Source organism: Mya arenaria, chromosome 12, assembly GCF_026914265.1.
Source record: "Mya arenaria isolate MELC-2E11 chromosome 12, ASM2691426v1".
Taxonomy (NCBI): Eukaryota; Metazoa; Mollusca; class Bivalvia; order Myida; family Myidae; genus Mya; species Mya arenaria.
In genome coordinates, this window is record NC_069133.1 from 65544907 (window position 1) to 65564700 (window position 19794).

At 34.3% G+C, this 19794-nt stretch overlaps 2 protein-coding genes across 6 annotated transcripts in view; one reads left to right on the forward strand and one right to left on the reverse strand.

Annotated features, from left to right (window-relative positions):
* Positions 1-3338: 3338 nt before the first annotated feature.
* On the reverse strand, positions 3339-18602 carry LOC128212229 (cilia- and flagella-associated protein 99-like). Of its 4 annotated transcripts, none has more exons than XM_052917570.1 (19): positions 18473-18602; positions 15491-15604; positions 15129-15273; positions 14712-14806; positions 14250-14362; positions 13659-13750; positions 13302-13360; positions 12406-12513; positions 10328-10480; positions 9541-9582; positions 8446-8534; positions 7968-8172; positions 7712-7770; positions 7353-7435; positions 6456-6649; positions 6067-6150; positions 5552-5631; positions 4900-5077; positions 3339-4538 (listed from the first exon to the last, which is right to left on the reverse strand). In XM_052917570.1, the coding sequence occupies exons 2-19, from the start codon at positions 15596-15598 to the stop codon at positions 4413-4415; spliced, it is 2013 nt and encodes a 670-aa protein (XP_052773530.1). In that variant the 5' UTR covers positions 15599-15604; positions 18473-18602; the 3' UTR covers positions 3339-4412. The 4 variants fall into 4 exon arrangements, with proteins under 4 accessions (XP_052773530.1, XP_052773531.1, XP_052773532.1 ...); XM_052917571.1 differs by lacking the exon at positions 18473-18602 and adding an exon at positions 17727-17748; XM_052917569.1 differs by lacking the exon at positions 18473-18602 and adding an exon at positions 17995-18030 and having other exon boundaries at positions 3340-4538.
* The window catches only part of LOC128212230 (uncharacterized protein ZK1073.1-like), a 41367-nt gene continuing 39743 nt past the window's right edge, over positions 18171-19794 (forward strand). For both annotated transcript variants that reach the window (XM_052917573.1, XM_052917574.1), the window contains exons 1-2: positions 18171-18321; positions 18516-18566. In XM_052917573.1, the coding sequence (XP_052773533.1) occupies positions 18301-18321; positions 18516-18566 (72 nt within the window). In that variant the 5' untranslated portion in view covers positions 18171-18300. The remainder of the gene's footprint in view (positions 18322-18515; positions 18567-19794) is intronic.

Sequence of the window (19794 nt, forward strand, 5' to 3'; positions counted from 1 at the left end):
GTAGAAGAAATAACACTAGTTGAACACTTGTTATCAATCAAATCTGTCAAGTAAAGTGCCACATAAATAGGCGAAGCTGGTAAAGCCGATCCGCCTTGTGGCACAATAAATTGTTACCACTTATTGAAATACGAAAAATACTTCACATTTGTATTGTCACTTTTACTCTGTGTCATCATGGTAGCCATCTTCTTGGACAAGTCCATAAACCGGCTATTGTCTGCCTCCCCGGCGCGAACTTCCGCCTCTATGGCTTGCTCGATCCGTAGGCCTGAATATATCATAAACAAATCAAAATCTGCATTTTAATGCTACAAAGCCGAATTTAAGCGGCCTTCCATCAAATATGCCGTTTCTACCTCGGCCTGATGACGTCAAAACTCCGGGCTGAAAAAACTCAACGCTAGTAACAAAGTACGCGCGATCTCGATCACCTGCAAAAAGCAAAGGCCAAAAAGGCGCACTTTTCCATATTGGAACCATCAGTGTACATTTACATTTTTCTTTCTCAATTTTTCGAATACATTTGCATATAAATGCGGGAGGCGGAACAAGCCAGTTTATATCATACGACCAAATATGTGCAAAAGCATCAACACCGGAAGTACCCGGACACCAGTACCTAGAATTAAAGCATAAGCACTTTGCATTATAGTCTGTAGCGAATCTATCGCAAGTGTGTGGGCCCCACAACTCGTCCAGCGATCTGAAAATCCAATTACAAATAGACCAGTCGTCACAGTCGCCATTTCTACTTAACGTATCTGCTTGAACATTGTCACAGCGTGGTACCCATTTGGTTTTAAGATCAATGTCTTTTTCTTGGCAAACTTCGTTAATTGTCAAAGCAATTTCATGCAAATATGGCTTTTTACTGCCGTTAGGAATTATTTGTACAACATTTTTGTTGTCGGTGTTAACAAGAACTGCACTTCCTTCCAGCATTTTATTTTCACTACGTACCACACGATGAACAGCCTCTAGCTCACGCCAGGTAGAACTCAAAATAGCTTCTTCTACTGACCAAGAACCTACTACTTCACTGTTCTCGTAGCCCTCAATATAACCACCATAGCCTGTAGAGCTAGCATCGCAGTAAACCTGCACACTATCGACTACATCGGATACTGCTATACTAGCAACATTTAGAGATTTTAAATGTTTCTTCCAAAACAAGAGCTCATCTAGAGCTTTACTCGTCACTATGACGGGAGCCTTCCAGCTCGCTCTTAACAATATACAGTCATATAAAGACCTGGTTCGGAGCCTTACAGCAGTGCCTACAGAACTTTTCATTGACACAATCTGGCCAACTAATTGTGCCAATCTACGGGCAGGAATTAAAACGCCTCCAGCGACAACAAGATTAATAATCTCGTTTAACAAAACCAAAGCTCTTTCGAGCCTTTCGTCCGTAACATAAATCTCACCTTTTCCATATCCCAGCGATAACTAAGCCAAACAAGCGTCTGACAAGGAGCCCAGTGACAATTTTCATCAGCTATCAAGAAACCAAAGTTTACCAAATCCGAGTGTATATACTCACTAGCCTGCAACGCTCTTACCAACTGTTGTTCACCTCCAAGACCATCATCTAAAAACATTATTACCTTGTAACCCATGGCTCTCCATTTGCTAATAACAGCTCGCAAACATTTGGAAAAAATATACCCAGCTGTGCTCAGTCCGAAAGCTAAGACATTGTAAACAAAGTAAAGATCTTTTCCTGGAAAATGCCATAAAAACCCAGATATCTGTTATGTTCTGTAAAAAAATGGATATGGTGGTATGCCGACTTTAAATCAAAAGTGAAAATAAAATCCCCTTTCTTTAACATCGTTTTTGCAACTTCTTGATTTTCAAAGCAAAATTTGAATTTGTACAAATGCTGATTAATATGTCTACAGTCCAATACAAGACGAGCTTTACCATTTTTGCCATATGCTACCGTAAGCGGGTTCACCACGTGCGGGACGTCTGTCACTTCACTTATACATTCCTTAGCTAAAAGCTTGCTTATTTCAGAATGAACGAAACTTACGTTGTCCCTGGCAGATTTGTTATTATCCAAAACGACCCTATCTGGAATGTCCTTGAATGGAATCTTATATCAGTTTCGGATAACATCTAAAACATGATCATTTGCTCCTGCCTCAGCCCAATGTGCGTAACTGGATTTTAATCTACCAACTGGAGTTTCAGTACCAGAACTTACTGTTTTGCCTGAACTTGTTTCACTAATTAGCACGCTTTTACAAGCTGAATCAGTATTTGAACATATATGGTCGCCATCAGCGCTAAGAGAGCAAACCAAAGTGATACTTCAATGTTTAGTATTATCCGACACCGCTGCCTGGGCCGCCCCGGAACGAGCCCCGTTGTGGTCGCAACGCCAATGCCCGGGCTTGCCGCACTGGAAGCAAACGCCTGGACGCCTGGGAGCCGGAAGTGACTGCGACACTGGCGGAGAAGGAGCCGTGGAATACGGGTTGAAACGCCTAGAACGAACCCGACGCTCCTCTCGGATATTGCGGTCTGCCTTGAGCTGCGCTTTGTATATTTTCTTTTCGTCGTCAGAATCTTCGGCGAGAGGGTGCGCTTCATACTCCTGAACCACTTTCCAGCCATGCTCAGAACTGTCAGCCAATTTTACCAACTTTTGCCTATGTTTGAGTAAGTCTATACCTTCTACAATCTTTTCACGCGCTTTCAGAAATGCCTCTTCCGGTTGGGCTGAGGTGACATCTTGTAGACTAGAGCCCGCCTCCTGGAGTTTCTCAAGCACGTGCGCGTTAGCCTCGAACTGAGCCTCATTTCCTTTTTTCTTAAACACATAATTATTGCTGGTTGACAAAGAATGTTGAATTTGCGTACTTAAATCCCTGTGTACTATTAATTCTTTGTTCAAAAAACGAAAATTTATCGTCAATTAGTTTTTCAATGCTCGTCAAAAGCACGTTTTCAGAAGCCATGCCGATAACAGTGGAAAAATTTGATGTGCAGTGTAAGCAATCGTCCGGTAGAATGAACAATATCCAATATCTTTCCTGCACGAAAACCTCGTGCATACAACTAATCTTTATAATACTGTACCGCATAAGACAATATTTTCTTCGCTATTCTACGAAACGCTTGAAAATTCAAATCCTAGACTTGTATCATTTATAATGATTAAATAAATGACAGCTGCAAGAATCCTGCTTAAGGATTTCAAGGATGTGTTTATGATGTTTATGTTTTTTTATTGACAAATGGCTGAGGCCAAAACATGTTTATATTTCAGCATCAACTGTGTTTCAACACCAGCAGGTCAACCCATACAGATTATTTCTCTCTTTTATTGTCAACAAAAACTAGCATTATCACCAAAGTATTTATGATTTTCAACTTTGTTTCCAGCAATATATAATCTTAACACCAACCGCTCAGCTGTGGCAATGTCTAAATGTTCAAAACAAGATCACTGTAAATGGAAGCCTATGCAGAACATATCTCTCCTTTAATCAAGGGACATTACTCAATTGATATTTAAGCCTTTGGAAACGGCTTCTGACACAATACATAGTCACTGGATACTTGTTAGTTCATTATCTTTTTCAGGGTATTCTTTGAAGAGAAAAAATATACACTTATTTTCATTTAAATTTATTATAAATAATATAAAACATCAACAAAGTTCATTTATTGGACGGAGGAATTTTACGCCAATCTAACAGCAAATGTTTATGAAACATGGAAAATTGACATTTAAATTGTATTTTATCTGTATAATGGATGGTCTGAAATCCACTCATTGGAAAAATAATGTTGCCATTAAAAATCTAAATACACAATTTTACTTTGTAATAGAACACAGAATACCATAATGAAATGTAAAATGTAGGGGTAATTTTTGGCTGTATGCCCACAGAAACATAACTTATCCCATGTCATGTAAACCCACATAGTTAATGGTTGGAAAAAGGAATTCACAAAATATTCTTCACTTATCATCACATCATCAATATTGTAATGTACATGTAATGTTCATTCTGAATGCATAAACATAACCATTTAATACATGTATCGTTATCACAGTGGCATCTATAAATACTTTGGAATCTGAGTTTAATTACAACACAAACATGACCAATACTGTCAGAGGAAACATAATTTATACACAATATATCACAGACATAAATATAAGTACAAATAAATTTCTTCAGAATTTAATAAAATGTTTAAAATACTGTTTCCTTTGACATAGGTTAATAAAAAATAATCAGCAGCAATATCAAATACTAAGCATTTTGACAAATTCGTTTTAAAATATTTTCTTCTAAATATCGGTAAATTGAACAAAAAATGTCATGATTCAGTTCCTATGCACACACACATACACACACACTCCCACGCTGTGTACAGCAGCCATGTTACGTGACGGAGGTGAGAGCGGTGTTGAGACGGGTGGCCGACCGGGCGTAACTCTGCTGCATCACCTGGGCAGATCTCTCCCTCGTAGCCTCTAACTCCCGCCACCGACTTTCCTCAAGGTTTTTCTGGAAAAAAGGAAGAGCAATGCGTGTGAATAACACTGAACTTGCAGTAACACCATTCATTTTACAGCTACACTTGTAGTCTTTTGTCACAACTTACTATTTAGGCTCAGATGAATACATCAAGACATATTTGTTATCAACCCAGGCTTTTGAGTGATTGTTAGTTTAAGAAATAATATAACAGTCATAATGTCAGTCAGTTAACAATCTTTAACTTCACAGTTCACAAATTTAAAATGAACAAAAGCAAACAATTAATCACTTTGTATGGATATTTGATTTTTTTTATCAGAACAACTCTAAGATAACAACATCCAAATGGTAAGCCAAACATATCAGGAAACATCGTAAATTGCCCAACCTTCTGGTTAATGAGGCTCTTGGTTCTCTTTGCAGACTTTGCGTTTGGAGCCAGTCGTGAGGACTCCTGGCCGTGCAGTCTCTGCTGTCGTCTCTCCTCTAGCTTTTGTTGTAGGGCAGATAACTCTGGTGTCTCAACAGTCATCTTCCTCGGCTCGCCTTTCTTACGACCCTCCAACCTGCAGGCAAAATAAAAAGAAATTTGTAAATCTCAGGCCTTTTTCATTCTGCATTAATTTTGGTTTAGTATGGGTTGATGACCAGTTAACAGAATACAGCAGATGACTATAAAATCAAGGGGTGAATGCCAGAACATACCAAAGTACTATAAATTAGCATTGGGAGTCGAACAAAATTTTAACTATTGATTATCGAAAAATGCATCACATCTGATCAATTTCTAATATTAAAAGTTTCCATTCCTGTACAAATATGTCCAATTCTCTTGCATTTTTTGGCTGGTGTTATGTTAATTTCATTCATTTAGCATTAATCCCAAATGGAAGAGGTATGGGACAAAATGGTTTAAAGAACTTGGAACAACTCATTATGATATATTTATTATCATCAATTATGATAAAATGGCTTCCTATAGTCAACAATGTTGACATAGTTTATAATTATTATATAATAAGCAGGAGGAGGTGACATACTTGACGGCTGCAGCCTTGGTCTGTTCCAGGCGGTGTTTAGAGATCCTCTCCAGTGTGTCCAGTAACATCTGATCCTTAGCCTGCAATACACAATACACTGTCAAGTGGACCCACCTCATTGACATATCAACATCATTCTATACGACTAATTGAAGTTTTCAGTTTTGATTTAATACAAAGTTATAAAAAATTAACATTAAATGATGGTTAGTAGATTTTTAAGTGAATATAAGGTGTCATCAGTATCTACATCTTTGTGAACAATATGGTGCTTGAACCAATACAGTTAATAACAAAAATGTGCTGAAAAATACCAACATATCAAAACATATTAGGAGGATTGCTTTAAATGATATCAGATATCGTACATATATTATTATTTTTAAGCAATCAAATTTTACAAAATTCATATCTTTTTCTTTGACAAATTATGACAATCCCACAATTCATTCTACATTTCTGCCAATGTTATTTTTCACTCAGCTTGTTGAACCACAAGCCAGATCAACTGTTACCTCTTTATCCATGAGAATGTCATCTCTCTTCATTTCCTCTGCCTCCTGCTCTGCTGTCCGTAGAAGTGCAACCCTCTCACGCAACTACAGGGAATTAACAATACAGAAGGTTTAAATTAACTTCTTTATATTTATATACAAGACTGTTCTACTTTTAATGTATTTTATATATTCAAATTTCATGTGTAATCGCATGATACTGTATTTCCAAAACAAGTGCAGAAATGTAAGCAAAACTAAACCTAACAAGTCTATAGTATGACTTTTTATTGGGGAAATAATTTGTTAATACATTTTTTAATAATGTATAATACAAAAGTGCAAGAGACATTTCAAACCATAATAGTCAATATTAATTAGTTGCCAAACTTTCTTTTATCCCAACATACCTCAGCAATAGACATCTCCGACAGCAGCCCATGGCCGGCAGTGGAGGTGGTGTCAACAAACTTTTGCCGGATGACGGGAACCGCCTCCATGGCGCGGATCTGGTGGATGAGCTCCATCCTGCGCCGCATTTCTAGTTCAGCCTCTTCCACGGCACGAGCCATCATCTCACGGCTTTCCTCGGCTACCTCCGCAACTGTAGGTAAATATAGTATGGTGTCATAAACAGTTCTTGCAGTTTGAAAGTTCGGTTAAAAATCATAATCAATCATCAGAAATAATCCAACATATCATTGAATTAATGATTGATTATGCAAGAGAACTAAAAAGCAAAATTCTTTTACAATTAAGTGGTAAGAAAGTGTAACAAACTGCATTTACCTGCAGACTGATTTACTTAATGATGATAAAACATTTTAAATGTCTGCAAACAATCAGTGACCTCGGTTGTAAAATTATCCATTTTTAACAGTTTTTGATCATTACTTTGAACAAGTGATGAGAATGGTACATGGCAAATATTATCGACTAATGCATGAACAATATAGTATTGCCACAGCAACTAAATTTGACAACTGAGATAGTATAAGCATATTCTTAGTAATAATGCATACTTAATTTGAATTGACATTGACATTTCAAACAATTGAAACTTGACATTATATTATGAGGCATCAGGCATTGACGCTGAAATGCTTGAAATGCTATAAAATGTACATTTGTCTCTCTTTATAAGTAGATATATGAGAATTTTAAACTGAACTTAATTTAAGCGCTCTCTCAAGATAAATGGAATAAAGGTTCAGTTAATTAATTGTTTTGTCACAATATGGATGCTGCAAGTCAAGGTTCGATTTGTTTTGCAAACAACGTTACCGGGTTTTGAAAAAGAATGTTACCTATTTTTTGTTTGTACTCCATCAACTTTTTCTTGGCTTCTTTTGCATTTTTATGCCCTTTCATGGTATCTTCCACTAATTGCCTGTAAGAAAAATATGTACATTCAATATGAGTTCTCATTCAATGTGGTGCTTTATTAATTTAAAAAAAGAGCATTATGATAATTCTTAAATTTTGGGAATATCATGTCATGCCAAGTATCTCATGGCAACATAATGTCAATCCTGTTTTAATATTGAAAATTTGCATTCATTATTAAACTTGCAATTTGCATTCATTCTACATGTCAACATGATTATAGCAACACAGTAAGGCTGAAACAATATATGTATTACAACTAATGTTAAATAACACTTACTTCATCTGTTGTTCTTCCTTGAATTTTTCTTCCAAATATCGTTCAAACATCTTTTCGGTCTGAAAGGTAGACATTCAAATTCCATGTTAGAGACAGCAGTTAGGCAGATTTCCATAATGCTACTCTTATTTATTATTTAATGTAATTGTTTGAAAGCTTATTCCTAGCATGATCAACTAAATAACAGTGTTACTGTTTTGTTAAAGCAACATTTATTGATTTCAAAATGGTGTTTGCAATCACTAGCACTACCAACCTCTTCCTTCATCTCGGTGACCCTCTGCCTGTTCTCCTGTACGATGTTTTGTCGCGCCAGTATTGCTTCCTCATGACTGATCTTTCCCTCGAGTCTCCTTCGCTCAATCTCTGCGAGGTCCAGCTCTGTATCCTTACGTCGCATCTCTGTCTGCCATTTCTCAAAGTCTGACTTGTCCTTCGCCCCAGCCTCCAGGTTCTCCAGCCTGTGGTGTAAATAATTTACTTTGAGGACACAGCCCTCACCATCTTTAGGGGAAAGGGGTTGCTACCCTTATGATAGGCGAAATCTTAAACAAACTTTCAAAAATAATATTTACTAAAATAATACTGATAATTCTCCTTGTTTACCATTTATCATATTGATAATTCTACACTCTTTAAGTAGGCTATGACAAAACATGGACTGCTTTTTTTTAATTTGTTTGAAAGAAAAGACTAGCAGAAAAGTATGACTGATGCTGTGAGAATTTTTTTACTTCTTGATCTCCTCTGCCTCTCGCTGCTGGTAGAGGAAGCCTTCTCTGAGAATGGCTGCTGCCGTCATCTTAACTGGTACCTCCTGGCTCTGTTAAACATAAAAATGTATATTTAAATATTATGAACAAAGAGTGCCGGATACTACATGTAGAAAATCAGTCTAATATCATTATCAATCATCTCAAACAATTGCCCACGCCATTTTGATTACTGGTAAAATATTTCGATTAAAATATTATACTATGAAAAAAAGCTTATTTTTTAAAATTAAACTAATCTAAAAAGAATACCTGTAACCAGTAAAAAATACTTTTAAATGTTTATAAGCAAATTGAAAAATGGATGAACATTAAAAAGCAAATTCTTAAGGTGTTTTTTGTTATTTATTTTGAAGTAATTTTTCAAAGATAAGCTTGAGATATTTAGCTGAATAAAACATAATTTGTACTCTTGTTCTACCCTGTTTCTATTTTTAAACGATCATTGATTCCATGAGTGTGCAATGTTCATTGCTGACTTCAATCATTCAATTTCCATCTTCACAAAGATTGAATAGAATAGTATTAGATGAGTTTAAATTGCATTTATTTTATTATTATATAAACATGTTTTTCATATTTTCTTACAGAATTTTTTTTTTTTAATAAAGCACTATTTATTCTTTGGCCTAAAAGCATTTTTTGATAATGTTGCAATCAACAGCAGCCAACATTGACACATAGCAAGCACATATAGACACATGTCATCTAGTGACTGAAGCAATGAGAACATCTCCTGCACTAGTTTCTGTTTAGAAACTCCATCAGTACAATGATGAAAAAGCAAGCAAACAGAAATTTGTAGACTGTGATGACCAGGAACTTCTGACTTGTTTAATACATGCTGAAAATGTATCACAGTGTGAACAACAACCTTCTTCATTGTTTCATTAAACACACAAAACACACACCAACATTCCACAATGCCATATCACTTGAAAAAAGCAAAGATTGATGATGCATAAAGCTGAAAGTAAGCCCTCCATTGACAATTCTGAACCGTAAAGCGAACACAATGCACACACTTCCAGATGCTGCTGTGTTAAAGCCACTTACATGTTTCCGTGACGACGTGGAACGATTAGAGCGAGGTGTATTCTGGTATAATACAGTGATATAGTATATCAACATGTGTTTTTAAAAGAGGATTTCAAGGAATATTGAATAACTGTCCATATTCATTTTAAGCAGAAAGACAAAGTTTGAATGTTAAACAAAAAACATGCTAGTGCTATAACAGTACATATAGAAATTAAATATTTAAGATATAAAATAAGTAAAACAACATTGGCCAAAAAACGAAGGATTGAAATTTCAGGAATTAAAATGCACAATTTCAATGTTATAACTAATGGTTAATGCGGAAACCCTATTAAAGCCAGATTTTTTATTTGACAGATGCGTTTTTGCTGCAGGATTTGTAAAGAAAAGGTAAATGCTGTTGACCTTATAATATTCACAATGGTTCAACCAAGTTTTTGACCTGAGCTGAAGCATAAAGTATTGGATAAACACTATTAAATTTATGAAAGGATTAAGAAACTTTAACACAAAATATTGGCTTTATATGAGATGACCTATATTTGCACTGGTCCTGAATATTATGCTGACCCAAATTCTGTCCAAGTTTCATAGAGATCTGATAAAAACTGTGGAATTTATGATAGGAAAACACATACTTAAAAGCAAAAACAGAATGATAAAAAGCCCACCAAAAACCCTGCATGGTTTTCCCCAAATCCAGGAATTGTCTATTAGGTTTGCCTTTTTTTAAATACTCAAAAGATAAAAAAATATTTTTACTGCAAACATTCCAACATGTTAGCAAAAACTAACAACATACCAGGAAGGATGGGGCTTTGTTTGTCTTGGGTTTGTCAAACTCCAGTTTCTGATCTGCCTCATCTAATATCCTCTGTATTTTCTCTTTTGTTTTCAGGGATTTTTCAGGGTTGGCACAGGCGAATTGCTTCCTTGAGGCATCCATTAGTCGTTCCTGAAGCATTTATAAAATGCATGAAAAAATGGATTTGTTTCCTTTATTACATGACGGAATATTAAAAAAATATTTTTTAAGTAGGAAAATGCAAAAATTGACATAACCTCTTTTTTTTTTGTTCTGAGTAGCTAAGCATTGAGTCTGGTTTCCAGCAGATGTTCTGTGTATAGTTGGATAATAAATATTTACACCTCAACTTCCATTCCTTAAATGAACTGCCTTTCGGTAAATGCATTTATCAATCGATGAACGCAACATCTTCTGATATGCTCGGATTGCAATTCATCGCATAACAATATACATGAAAAATATTGAACTTGTTATTGTTTGTACAGTAGAAACTCACTAAACCGGAACTCCACAAAACCGGAACCCCGGAATTCCGGACAAAATATCGAGAAAATTTGTTAGTTGTCAACGTAATTTTACCTCACAAAACCGGACATATATTTGTTCCAACATGTCAAAATGATTTTGTGTATTAGGAATTTGCGAATCGCGTGTCACTTTGTTTTGACAGCTGGTGCGTCGTTAAATATTGCACCTGTGATGTTGTGTTAACTCGATAATCGATAATGATGATTGACCTCCGCATGATAATCAAACTTGTGAAAAGAAAATTGATTGAAACATTAATTTGTTTATTGCAGAAAATAAAGAACTAGAAACGGTTATTAAGTGATCATTTTGGAGAGTTGTTTTATCTAAAGACTTCTATGATTGAATCAAATTAGAGCGGTGCATTAATTAAACTATCAAACATACTTAACAAGCATTAAATTACAGACAATTGGACAATTTGTTTGTTTGTTACTCAAATCAAGAACTTTGATTGGTGATGAAGTGGTCATTTTCGCCAGTTGTTTTATTTTAAGACTTGGAAAAAAAGATGATAATAAAAACGCAGAAATGTTTAATTATGTTTATCTTTATGTGTTTTCATTTTATTCCAGTTTTCAACTTCCCTTTAAAGGTTAACTCAGTTAATATTATGAGTAAACTTTCTCCGTACATCAAATATTCACTAAACCGGAATCCTCACTAAACCGGAAATTTTGCCCAGTCCGGACCATGTCCGGTTTAGTGAGTTTCTACTGTATTATGACAGCAGGTCCTGTAATTTATAGGTCAACATTTTAAAAAGTGTTTATTTATTATATTTGAAATAATTTGTTGCCGTGAGTATTTCAATTTTACGTTTAAAAGTGATTTCAAGTGGTTGATCTTTTCCCGCGTTATTGTGATGTGATTTGAAAAAACTGTTTCCGGTTACAGTCGGATCGTTCTATTTACAGAATGGGTAAGAAAGGATTACTGAAAGGTTTTCTTAAATGAAATGAAGTATTTTTTTTAACAATTATTGAATGAAATTATAAATTATTGGTGTAAATATAAGTAATGAGGGATTGATGTCATTATCGGGGATATGGACGCAATTGGGCTGGTCAAAGTACCTTCGGACTCCACACACATTGACCAGCCCAATTGCGTTCATATCCCGATAATGACATCAACCCCGCAATTTCTTTCCTTAAATGGTCATATTTATAAGGCACTTAAATTTTTTGGCCTTCCCATGCAATTGACATTAAATAATATCCTAAACTGCATTATGATAATTGTAGACAGTTCTTGGTGCGATGTGGTTTTAACTGACTAAAAAAATACTATAGCTTTTGGTAAAATATCTGATTTGTCTTGTTTGTTTGAGAAATATTGACCATTTTAAATTTCAGAAATGCATTGAGAACAGTCCCAGGTTCCCTAAGAACCAGGAGGCTGTTTCGTCAAACATTCTAGAAGCCCTTTTCATTCTTAGGAGAGATTAACAGCAGCGCAGTTTATAAATACTGTTGAAAATATTTCATATACGAAACTGCATTAAAGATTCTTATTGAGAATGTTCCCAGTACCCTACTGACCTCAGCCCTGCGCCTGTTTGCTTGGCGGACCTGTTCAATCTTCCCTAGTTCAGATGGTTGTTTGTACAGTGTCTCCGGAGGGGGGCGACTACGCTCCAACTTGGGAATCTGCAATCAACACTCAACTGCTGGGAAAGGGTCTTTAAGCATGTGAGAAATTTATTGTTATATTTGGTAAGCCAACTACAGGGTATATTGCACATCAGCATCAAATTCAAAATGACAAAGAAATGTAAATGAAATTTGGCGGACTGATTTATAAAACAAAACAGGTACAAGTGTGTGTACACAAAACAAGATAACAACTTTTTTACAATGTAAACAGTTGTCATGTAAATATCTTATTTTTCAGCAGCATGCCTGTAGAATATTGTTTATAAAGAGAAAACTAATCATGCTGATGGTGAATTCAAACTTTTTTGAGAAATAATCAACTCTGTGAGGAACTCTCATTCATTTGCTTAACCTCTATAACTATATTGCATTGAGAGAAAATATACAACAAACCACAAATTTATAAATCTGGCATGAAAATAACTTTCATAACAATCTATGTCTTGTTGTGCTTTACAACTAAATTATGTGAGGACAACATAAATTCTAATATAAGTACCTCCTCTTTTATAATCTGTAAAACATATCATTTAATAATTTATCTAAGATTTTTATTTCAATAATGATTCGGAAGAGAAAGGTTAGATAAACATGTCAATGAAATTATTTAAATAATAGTTACTTAAAGTAACCTTTCCTTTCATATGTACTATCTGTATATTGTGGCATATATCTTATACATCATCAGGGCAAACAAGCAATGGCACTAAACATTCTATGTAAAATGACATATTTTAGAAATTAAAATTGATGTTGAGTTTGATAATGGCTTCGTTACTTACCGGTTCTGGGACAGGGACACTCTTTGGTCTTGGCTGTGTGATTTTGAAAGGTTTGATCTCTGGAACAGAAAACAGTGCAGTTTTGAGCCTAATTATTAAATTACAATAAGGTTTAAATCTAGTTCACACAATGCATTAACTCATATTTGTAACTGATAGCTCTTTACATTTAACTTTTGTTGACAACTTTGCTTAACTGAATGATAACCAAACACTTTTTATTCAAACAGATACAATTTAAATGTTAGATATATAGTATTAAAACATTTTGAACTATGGAAACATAGTATCAAATGTCAAGACACATTTTCCAAGGAGGCAGAGCAATGAATTATGGTGAACTTGAGAGAGTATTACCTGTGGTGGTGAGAGCCTTGCGGCGGGGCTTTGTGATGTTGTCAATCTTTTCACGCATCTGTCCAACCATCTCTTCAAGCTCCGGAAGCCACCTGTAATGTGAAACTATTTTTAATGCTGTTCCAACTGCATTACTTGGTGGTACATAAGATGTTAAAACAGTATTGTCTTAGGCCATGAAAAATCAGCTTCACTCACAGTGTACTTCAGGGAGAACATCATTGGCTGGAAATCATTTTCAAAAAGCCAAATAGTAATGCGAGGATCCAGATATCTTATAGATATAAATTCTAATTATGATGACTGAATAAATGGAAGATTTGTTATGAATTAACAATATTTAATGTAAAATGCAAAGTATTGAGCAACAAATTCATAAATGTCTGTAGACATCAATGCATACCTACTGTTTGTTATAATGCCAAGCTTCATTATTTACACTATAAAGTGTTAACAAATAATTACCCTGATTCAAAAACTTAGCTGTACTATGGTGGTTTTGTATCTGTGTAATGATGGTTTTGTACCTGTATTATAGTGTTTTGTACCTATTTATGGTGGTTTTGCACCTGTATAATGGTGGTTTTGTACCTGCGTAGTGGTGATACAAGCTTTGTCTGTACAAATGTGTGTTCATAATACTTCTGCCATGTGTCCTTCATCCAGCTCGTTACACTTTTCTCATTGAAGAAGAACTGGAGAAACTGGAAATCAACCACACAACTGGTAGTAGTTTTATTCGTGTATGTACTGTCAATAATTCATAGTACAACAGTACATGTTACAACAAAATAACCAATATCACAAATTGTATAGTATGATACTCTGAATCATAATAAATTATATAACAGAAAGTTAACATGAATTAAATCATACATGACACTAGAGCCCCTCAAGAAAATACCAACATTTGTCTTTTTTTTCTAGATTTTTTTTACAAAAAAAACATACTGACACAACAATGTTAAGATGTTAACAAAATCCAGTAAATCTGTAACCAATTTTCAAAAGGTATATTCATACATTGAATATCAATGTTGTAAAATTCTGTACCTTGAACATTTTGTTAATATCCTGTGACCTGACAAACTGTCTTAAGTTTGCCATCCCGAGTTCATCTAGTCGAAACAAGGCAAGATATGCTAACACTGAAAAAGACATATTTGTTCTTTTAAACGGTATATAATAATTAATAATAATTTTTAAAAATAAACTGACTAATATCTGTATGATGAATTTTGTAGAAGATAAAATTAAAACAGGTTCATATAGTTAAGTACTGATTAGTATTTAGTACATTGTTTTGCAAATATATTTTTTAATTAATATTTTCAAATAATTAATTAACTTCTGTTAAACATTCCAGATAACAACAAATTTGAATTAAAAAGTTAGTACAACATCATTTAACAATATGCTCTAGACAGGAAAGTCTGACTGTCTTACTTAGAATGGTGAGACTTCCTTTACCTGTGTACAAGTTCTGTTGTGAACGTAATGCTGTTTTGCCATCTTTTGCATAGAAGCCGTTGACCACAACAGACATGACATTACTGTAGCGAACACATCCGGAAAATACCTCAACAATAAATGTCTGCTCATCCTCATCATAAATCTAAACAGATGAGGAAAAAAACATAAACCAGTTAGAAAATATAACAGCATTTGGTCCTAAGCGATTTTTTGATCTAAACTTGAACAAAAGCATTTAAATATTTTAGTAAATCTACCGTCTTACGCTTTGTAAAATTTTGTAGTCAAAGTGAAAACACAAATATCATGTTAACACTGGTTACAGACTGTATCTGTATCTTACTAATCAATAGACTCACCCCATAGTCCTTAAGATACTGGTTTACATGGTCATCTACAGAGTGGATTTCTTGATTGAAGGTGTCCAACACACCAACACAGTGATCTAGAAGTAGCTTGTGATCCATTGTTTCCTGAAAAAATCTAAGCTGCTCACTTACAGTGTCTAAGGAAATATCACATTAAGAGACCTGCCTTGTGTACAAAGATGCTTGGAGATTTTTGTAAAACAGGCTCCTCTTGCAAGGATTTTTGTTATTGAAATCTAACAGGCAGTTTCAGGCTGGTAAAGAGTAAACTATCATACATGTATGTTATATAATTAATAACCATTCCTGTATACCTTAAATGACTGGTTATAAGACACACTTTTTTCCCTCAGATTTTGATTTTAAAACATGCCTTCGTCTTACAAAAGGTAACACGCTTTTGACATTCTTTTCTGAGTTCGATTTCAGGCCGAAATTGGCTCTTCAGAGAAGTAAATGGTGAAAAACTATTTTGTTTAGATTAATGTGGAAAGGGATGTCACCAACATCATCTCGATTGAGTTTATACAGATTAAAATGGCAGTTGAAGATTGGGATATGGTGTTTCATAAAACGCTATTCTAAATTTTTATTTTTGTGTGGCAATGTCCTGTAGGTGTCGACATTTTGAGAACACTTACTTTTCATTACCGACTAGTTATCGTTCACGATACACCGTCAGAAAGAAATCTTACAAATTGCCATAAAAGGTGCCATCCACTTACAAATTGTCACAAACAGAACATTCAGTGCCTATCTTACATGCTTCCCATAATGGGGAAAGTTCGAACATAATACACAGCATGATAAAAGCTAGCTATCATCAGCTGAAGAGCACAGCAAACATACAGCGTGTCCCCAGTACACCATGAAGCTAACATATTGCATGGTTTAAAATAACCATTGCCATTTTCACGAAAAAAAATCGTCACTGTCAACAAACATGGTGGCCAATGGTGGAAGGCGATTTTAACATGTTTTCAATGCGTCCTATAACCCATAACATTGATTAAAAGGTTTTTTGACAGATTTGTTTGCTTGCGTCTTATAACAAGTCATTTAAGGTACTGTGAAACTGGTTTGAAGAATTATTATTAGTTAAAAGTCTTTTAGCAACAATTTTGAAGTAATCAAATGTACAATATTTTTGAATATTTTCAAATACACATATAAAATTTATCATTTATATAAATGAAGGTTATTCTTTATAAACACATTTCATAATTGTCATGTAGTCTGTCAACATTCCAACCACAGTTGTCAACATTTCAATTCATTCAAATGTTTATTGTATTAGGTGAATTGAACAGAACTATAATAACTTAGGAATTTTAACACTTTGATATCAGGTAGAATGTCAATAAGAAATTAAGAAGTGTGTTCAAGGGACCTAACGCATCCATTTATTTCTTTTATTATTCATAAATGCAGACAAATATGGGCACATCCAGTTTAGTCATCCCTACAAATACATTTTTGTCCAAACAGCTGAAGAAGTTATCTACAATATTTTATGACTTATTTCAAATACAAGAAGAACACATGACCATTGGAGCACTAGCCACAATAATGCATGTTTAGGGAACTTCTTTAACATTTGGATATTTATTTTGTTCCCTAAACGCCACAAGTCAACTGAGCAGTACCAATGTAAAATACATTCTTTAACTATTACTCCACAATACTTAACACTTCACTGTTAAATTAAAACACAAAAGTTACACTTTAATTATTTTAGTCAATACCTTTTTTCTTATTGCACTTAAGTGTTTTATAAAACACAAATAATTAGTTTAATTTAGATTGACACCGTCAATAAAGCATCGCCATTTTGAAACCATCTAGCAGGTGCCCATTACCTTTCCGCTCAATATACTTAGCACTGGGATCTGTCATTCTTGGCTAGGAAAACAAGTGGGTTATGGACGCATAGAGTCGCCAAAGCAAAAATGGTCAAAGACTCTGAAGCGGCTGTTTTTATGGACTATTGGAACACTAGCCCACCATCCTACTGAAATTGGTTGCTGTGAATATCTTCCACACAAATAGGAAACCATTTCCACTGTAGTACATTTTTTTATCAGCGGGAACAGCTGTATACTGCAGACTATCAAACAAATATTTTGACTGGCTAAACAGAATAATTTTTATTTGCTTTAAAATCGAGAAATGAAAAAAACAAACTCAAACAAACACACTAAAAACGAACAGGAAAATCAGCACATACATTTACACAGTTTAACTTTCTTTAAAGACAAATATGTGATAAGAATAAGACCAATTTTGTCAAATTGTTAACAATCTTATGGGCGCAGCCATCTTTGTTTCCATGGAGATTAACCAAATTGCAATCCGTTTCCGTTCATTACATTGAACACCTGCACGATATGTTATTGATTTTACTGTCAGATACAAGCACATGTTCATAAGTATTCAAATTATAAATAGTATGCTTTTTAGTCCCATATAACACGAATAAAATAAATAATATTTACTTGTTTACAAAAACTAATTTTCTCTATCCACCATGATGACTGGAGCACTGTGGGAAATCAGAAACTTTTTTTAATGTTAATTAATATACCCAAAAAGTACAAATTAATCTGATAACATTATTGTAAGAAATCGAAAATTACTTTTGTTTTGAAAAAATATTTTTCATTAGAAAAGTATTTTCTCTGACTTGCGAGTACTCACGGAATACGACGGAAATAGCCGAAAATTGACGAGGTTTACCTACAGACGCGGTGTTGTTGAATATAACTGGAAATTTAGCCGTTAGATTCGATAAAGCTTAAAATATGTCAGGGCAAAGTGAAGAGGTGAGGACATGGATTAAGTTTAACAGCGCTATATTGTATTTAAACAATCATGGTAGTACGTGCTGTCTTTACGTGACAGTCGTTTGTTTATTACCACTTTATGTGGAGGCTGGAGGCTTCCCGACTCAGCAGCATCGTTTTATTTACCAACCTTACTACTGAACTGGACACTGTCATGATTTTTTCCCTTTCAGCACAGAGAGATCTCGGCCCCAAGGGTCAGCAAATTCAACGTTTACATTCAGGTATTTATTCCAATTGAAGCTAAGACTGCTTGTATAATTTGTCCTTGAGTCAGCATCAGCAACATTTTTTATGATGCTTATGTCATTGACATAAAAAAAATATTGTACGCAATTCGAAGTGTGTTTATTCTAGTAAGTAGTATTGTGAACCATTGCTTTAAGGAATTTTTTTTCAATATTCAATACTGCTGAATAACCAAATATGTATGAGGAAATAAATTTTAAATTAACTTTTTTATTCAAAATGTAGGAAGTAGGATTTTTTTAGGTAATATAATTTTAAATCAATTTACGTAAAATATGTTTGCTGTTTGCTGGCTAACTTTGATTAATTTGAGTTAAAAGGATGTTCATGAGATGATAGTGGAATTGATACATTTCATTTAATGTCATGTACATTTATAATAGACAATGTCATGGTTGTGCCGTTACACATTTTATGTCAGTGAAAACTACATGTATAATAAGTAATGATATTAATGATGTTATTATAATAAAAATATAAATAACAATAGTATTTCAAGTAAATAACATTTGGGTAGTCAGAATAAATCTTCTATGGGTCCACTGTAACAATTAAAAAACATGACAAAATATACATGTACCAGGTATGATGAAAATAAAATGACACACATAAATCAGAGGACCAAAATTAAATAAAATATGTCAAAACAAACAAAAAGCAAAACATTATTTTGAATATTTTAAGGAAGACATATAAAGTAAGGTATCAATGGATGTGTAAGACAAGAAGCAGGAGGTTAAGCCGTCTTTGTCTGTTTTACTAAGAATTTCAGATAAAAAAAATAAAATTGTTGATTCTTTAGTTTTTAAGTGTCTTTCACCTATTAATATCTGCTTGAAATGAAGATGAATAGTTGGTTCAAATCTAATTTTCTTTTTAAAAAAAGTTGGGGCACCTTACCTGGAGGTTCTGCAAGGTGTGACCCGCTATGCTTTTTGGTGTCTTTAGGATCTAGGAACACCATTCTTATCAAACGCTGTAGATGATGATAAGGAGTTGGACCACATGTTTAATATTATATGATAGGATGACTTAATGTGTTTGTGGATGTCCTATGGGGAAATGTCTGTTCAATGAAAGAGTTCAAAGATAAAGCTATAAAATTGCCATAATTGAGAGATAGCAATTTCCATATCATTGGCCTTGAACAGCCCTTCTTACAAGATTATTAATTGTTAAACCTGAATCTACAGTAAACAGAGT

Bases quoted from the DNA above. Each gene is read 5' to 3' on its own strand.
- LOC128212229 (XM_052917570.1), bottom strand. From the start codon at position 15,598: ATGGATCACAAGCTACTTCTAGATCACTGTGTTGGTGTGTTGGACACC. The intron at 13,361-13,658 runs GTAATACTCTCT...TTTCTGTTCCAG, and splicing joins CAAGGCTCTCACCACCACAG to AGATCAAACCTTTCAAAATC. The intron at 9,583-10,327 runs GTATGTTGTTAG...GTATTATACCAG, and splicing joins ACAAAGCCCCATCCTTCCTG to AATACACCTCGCTCTAATCG.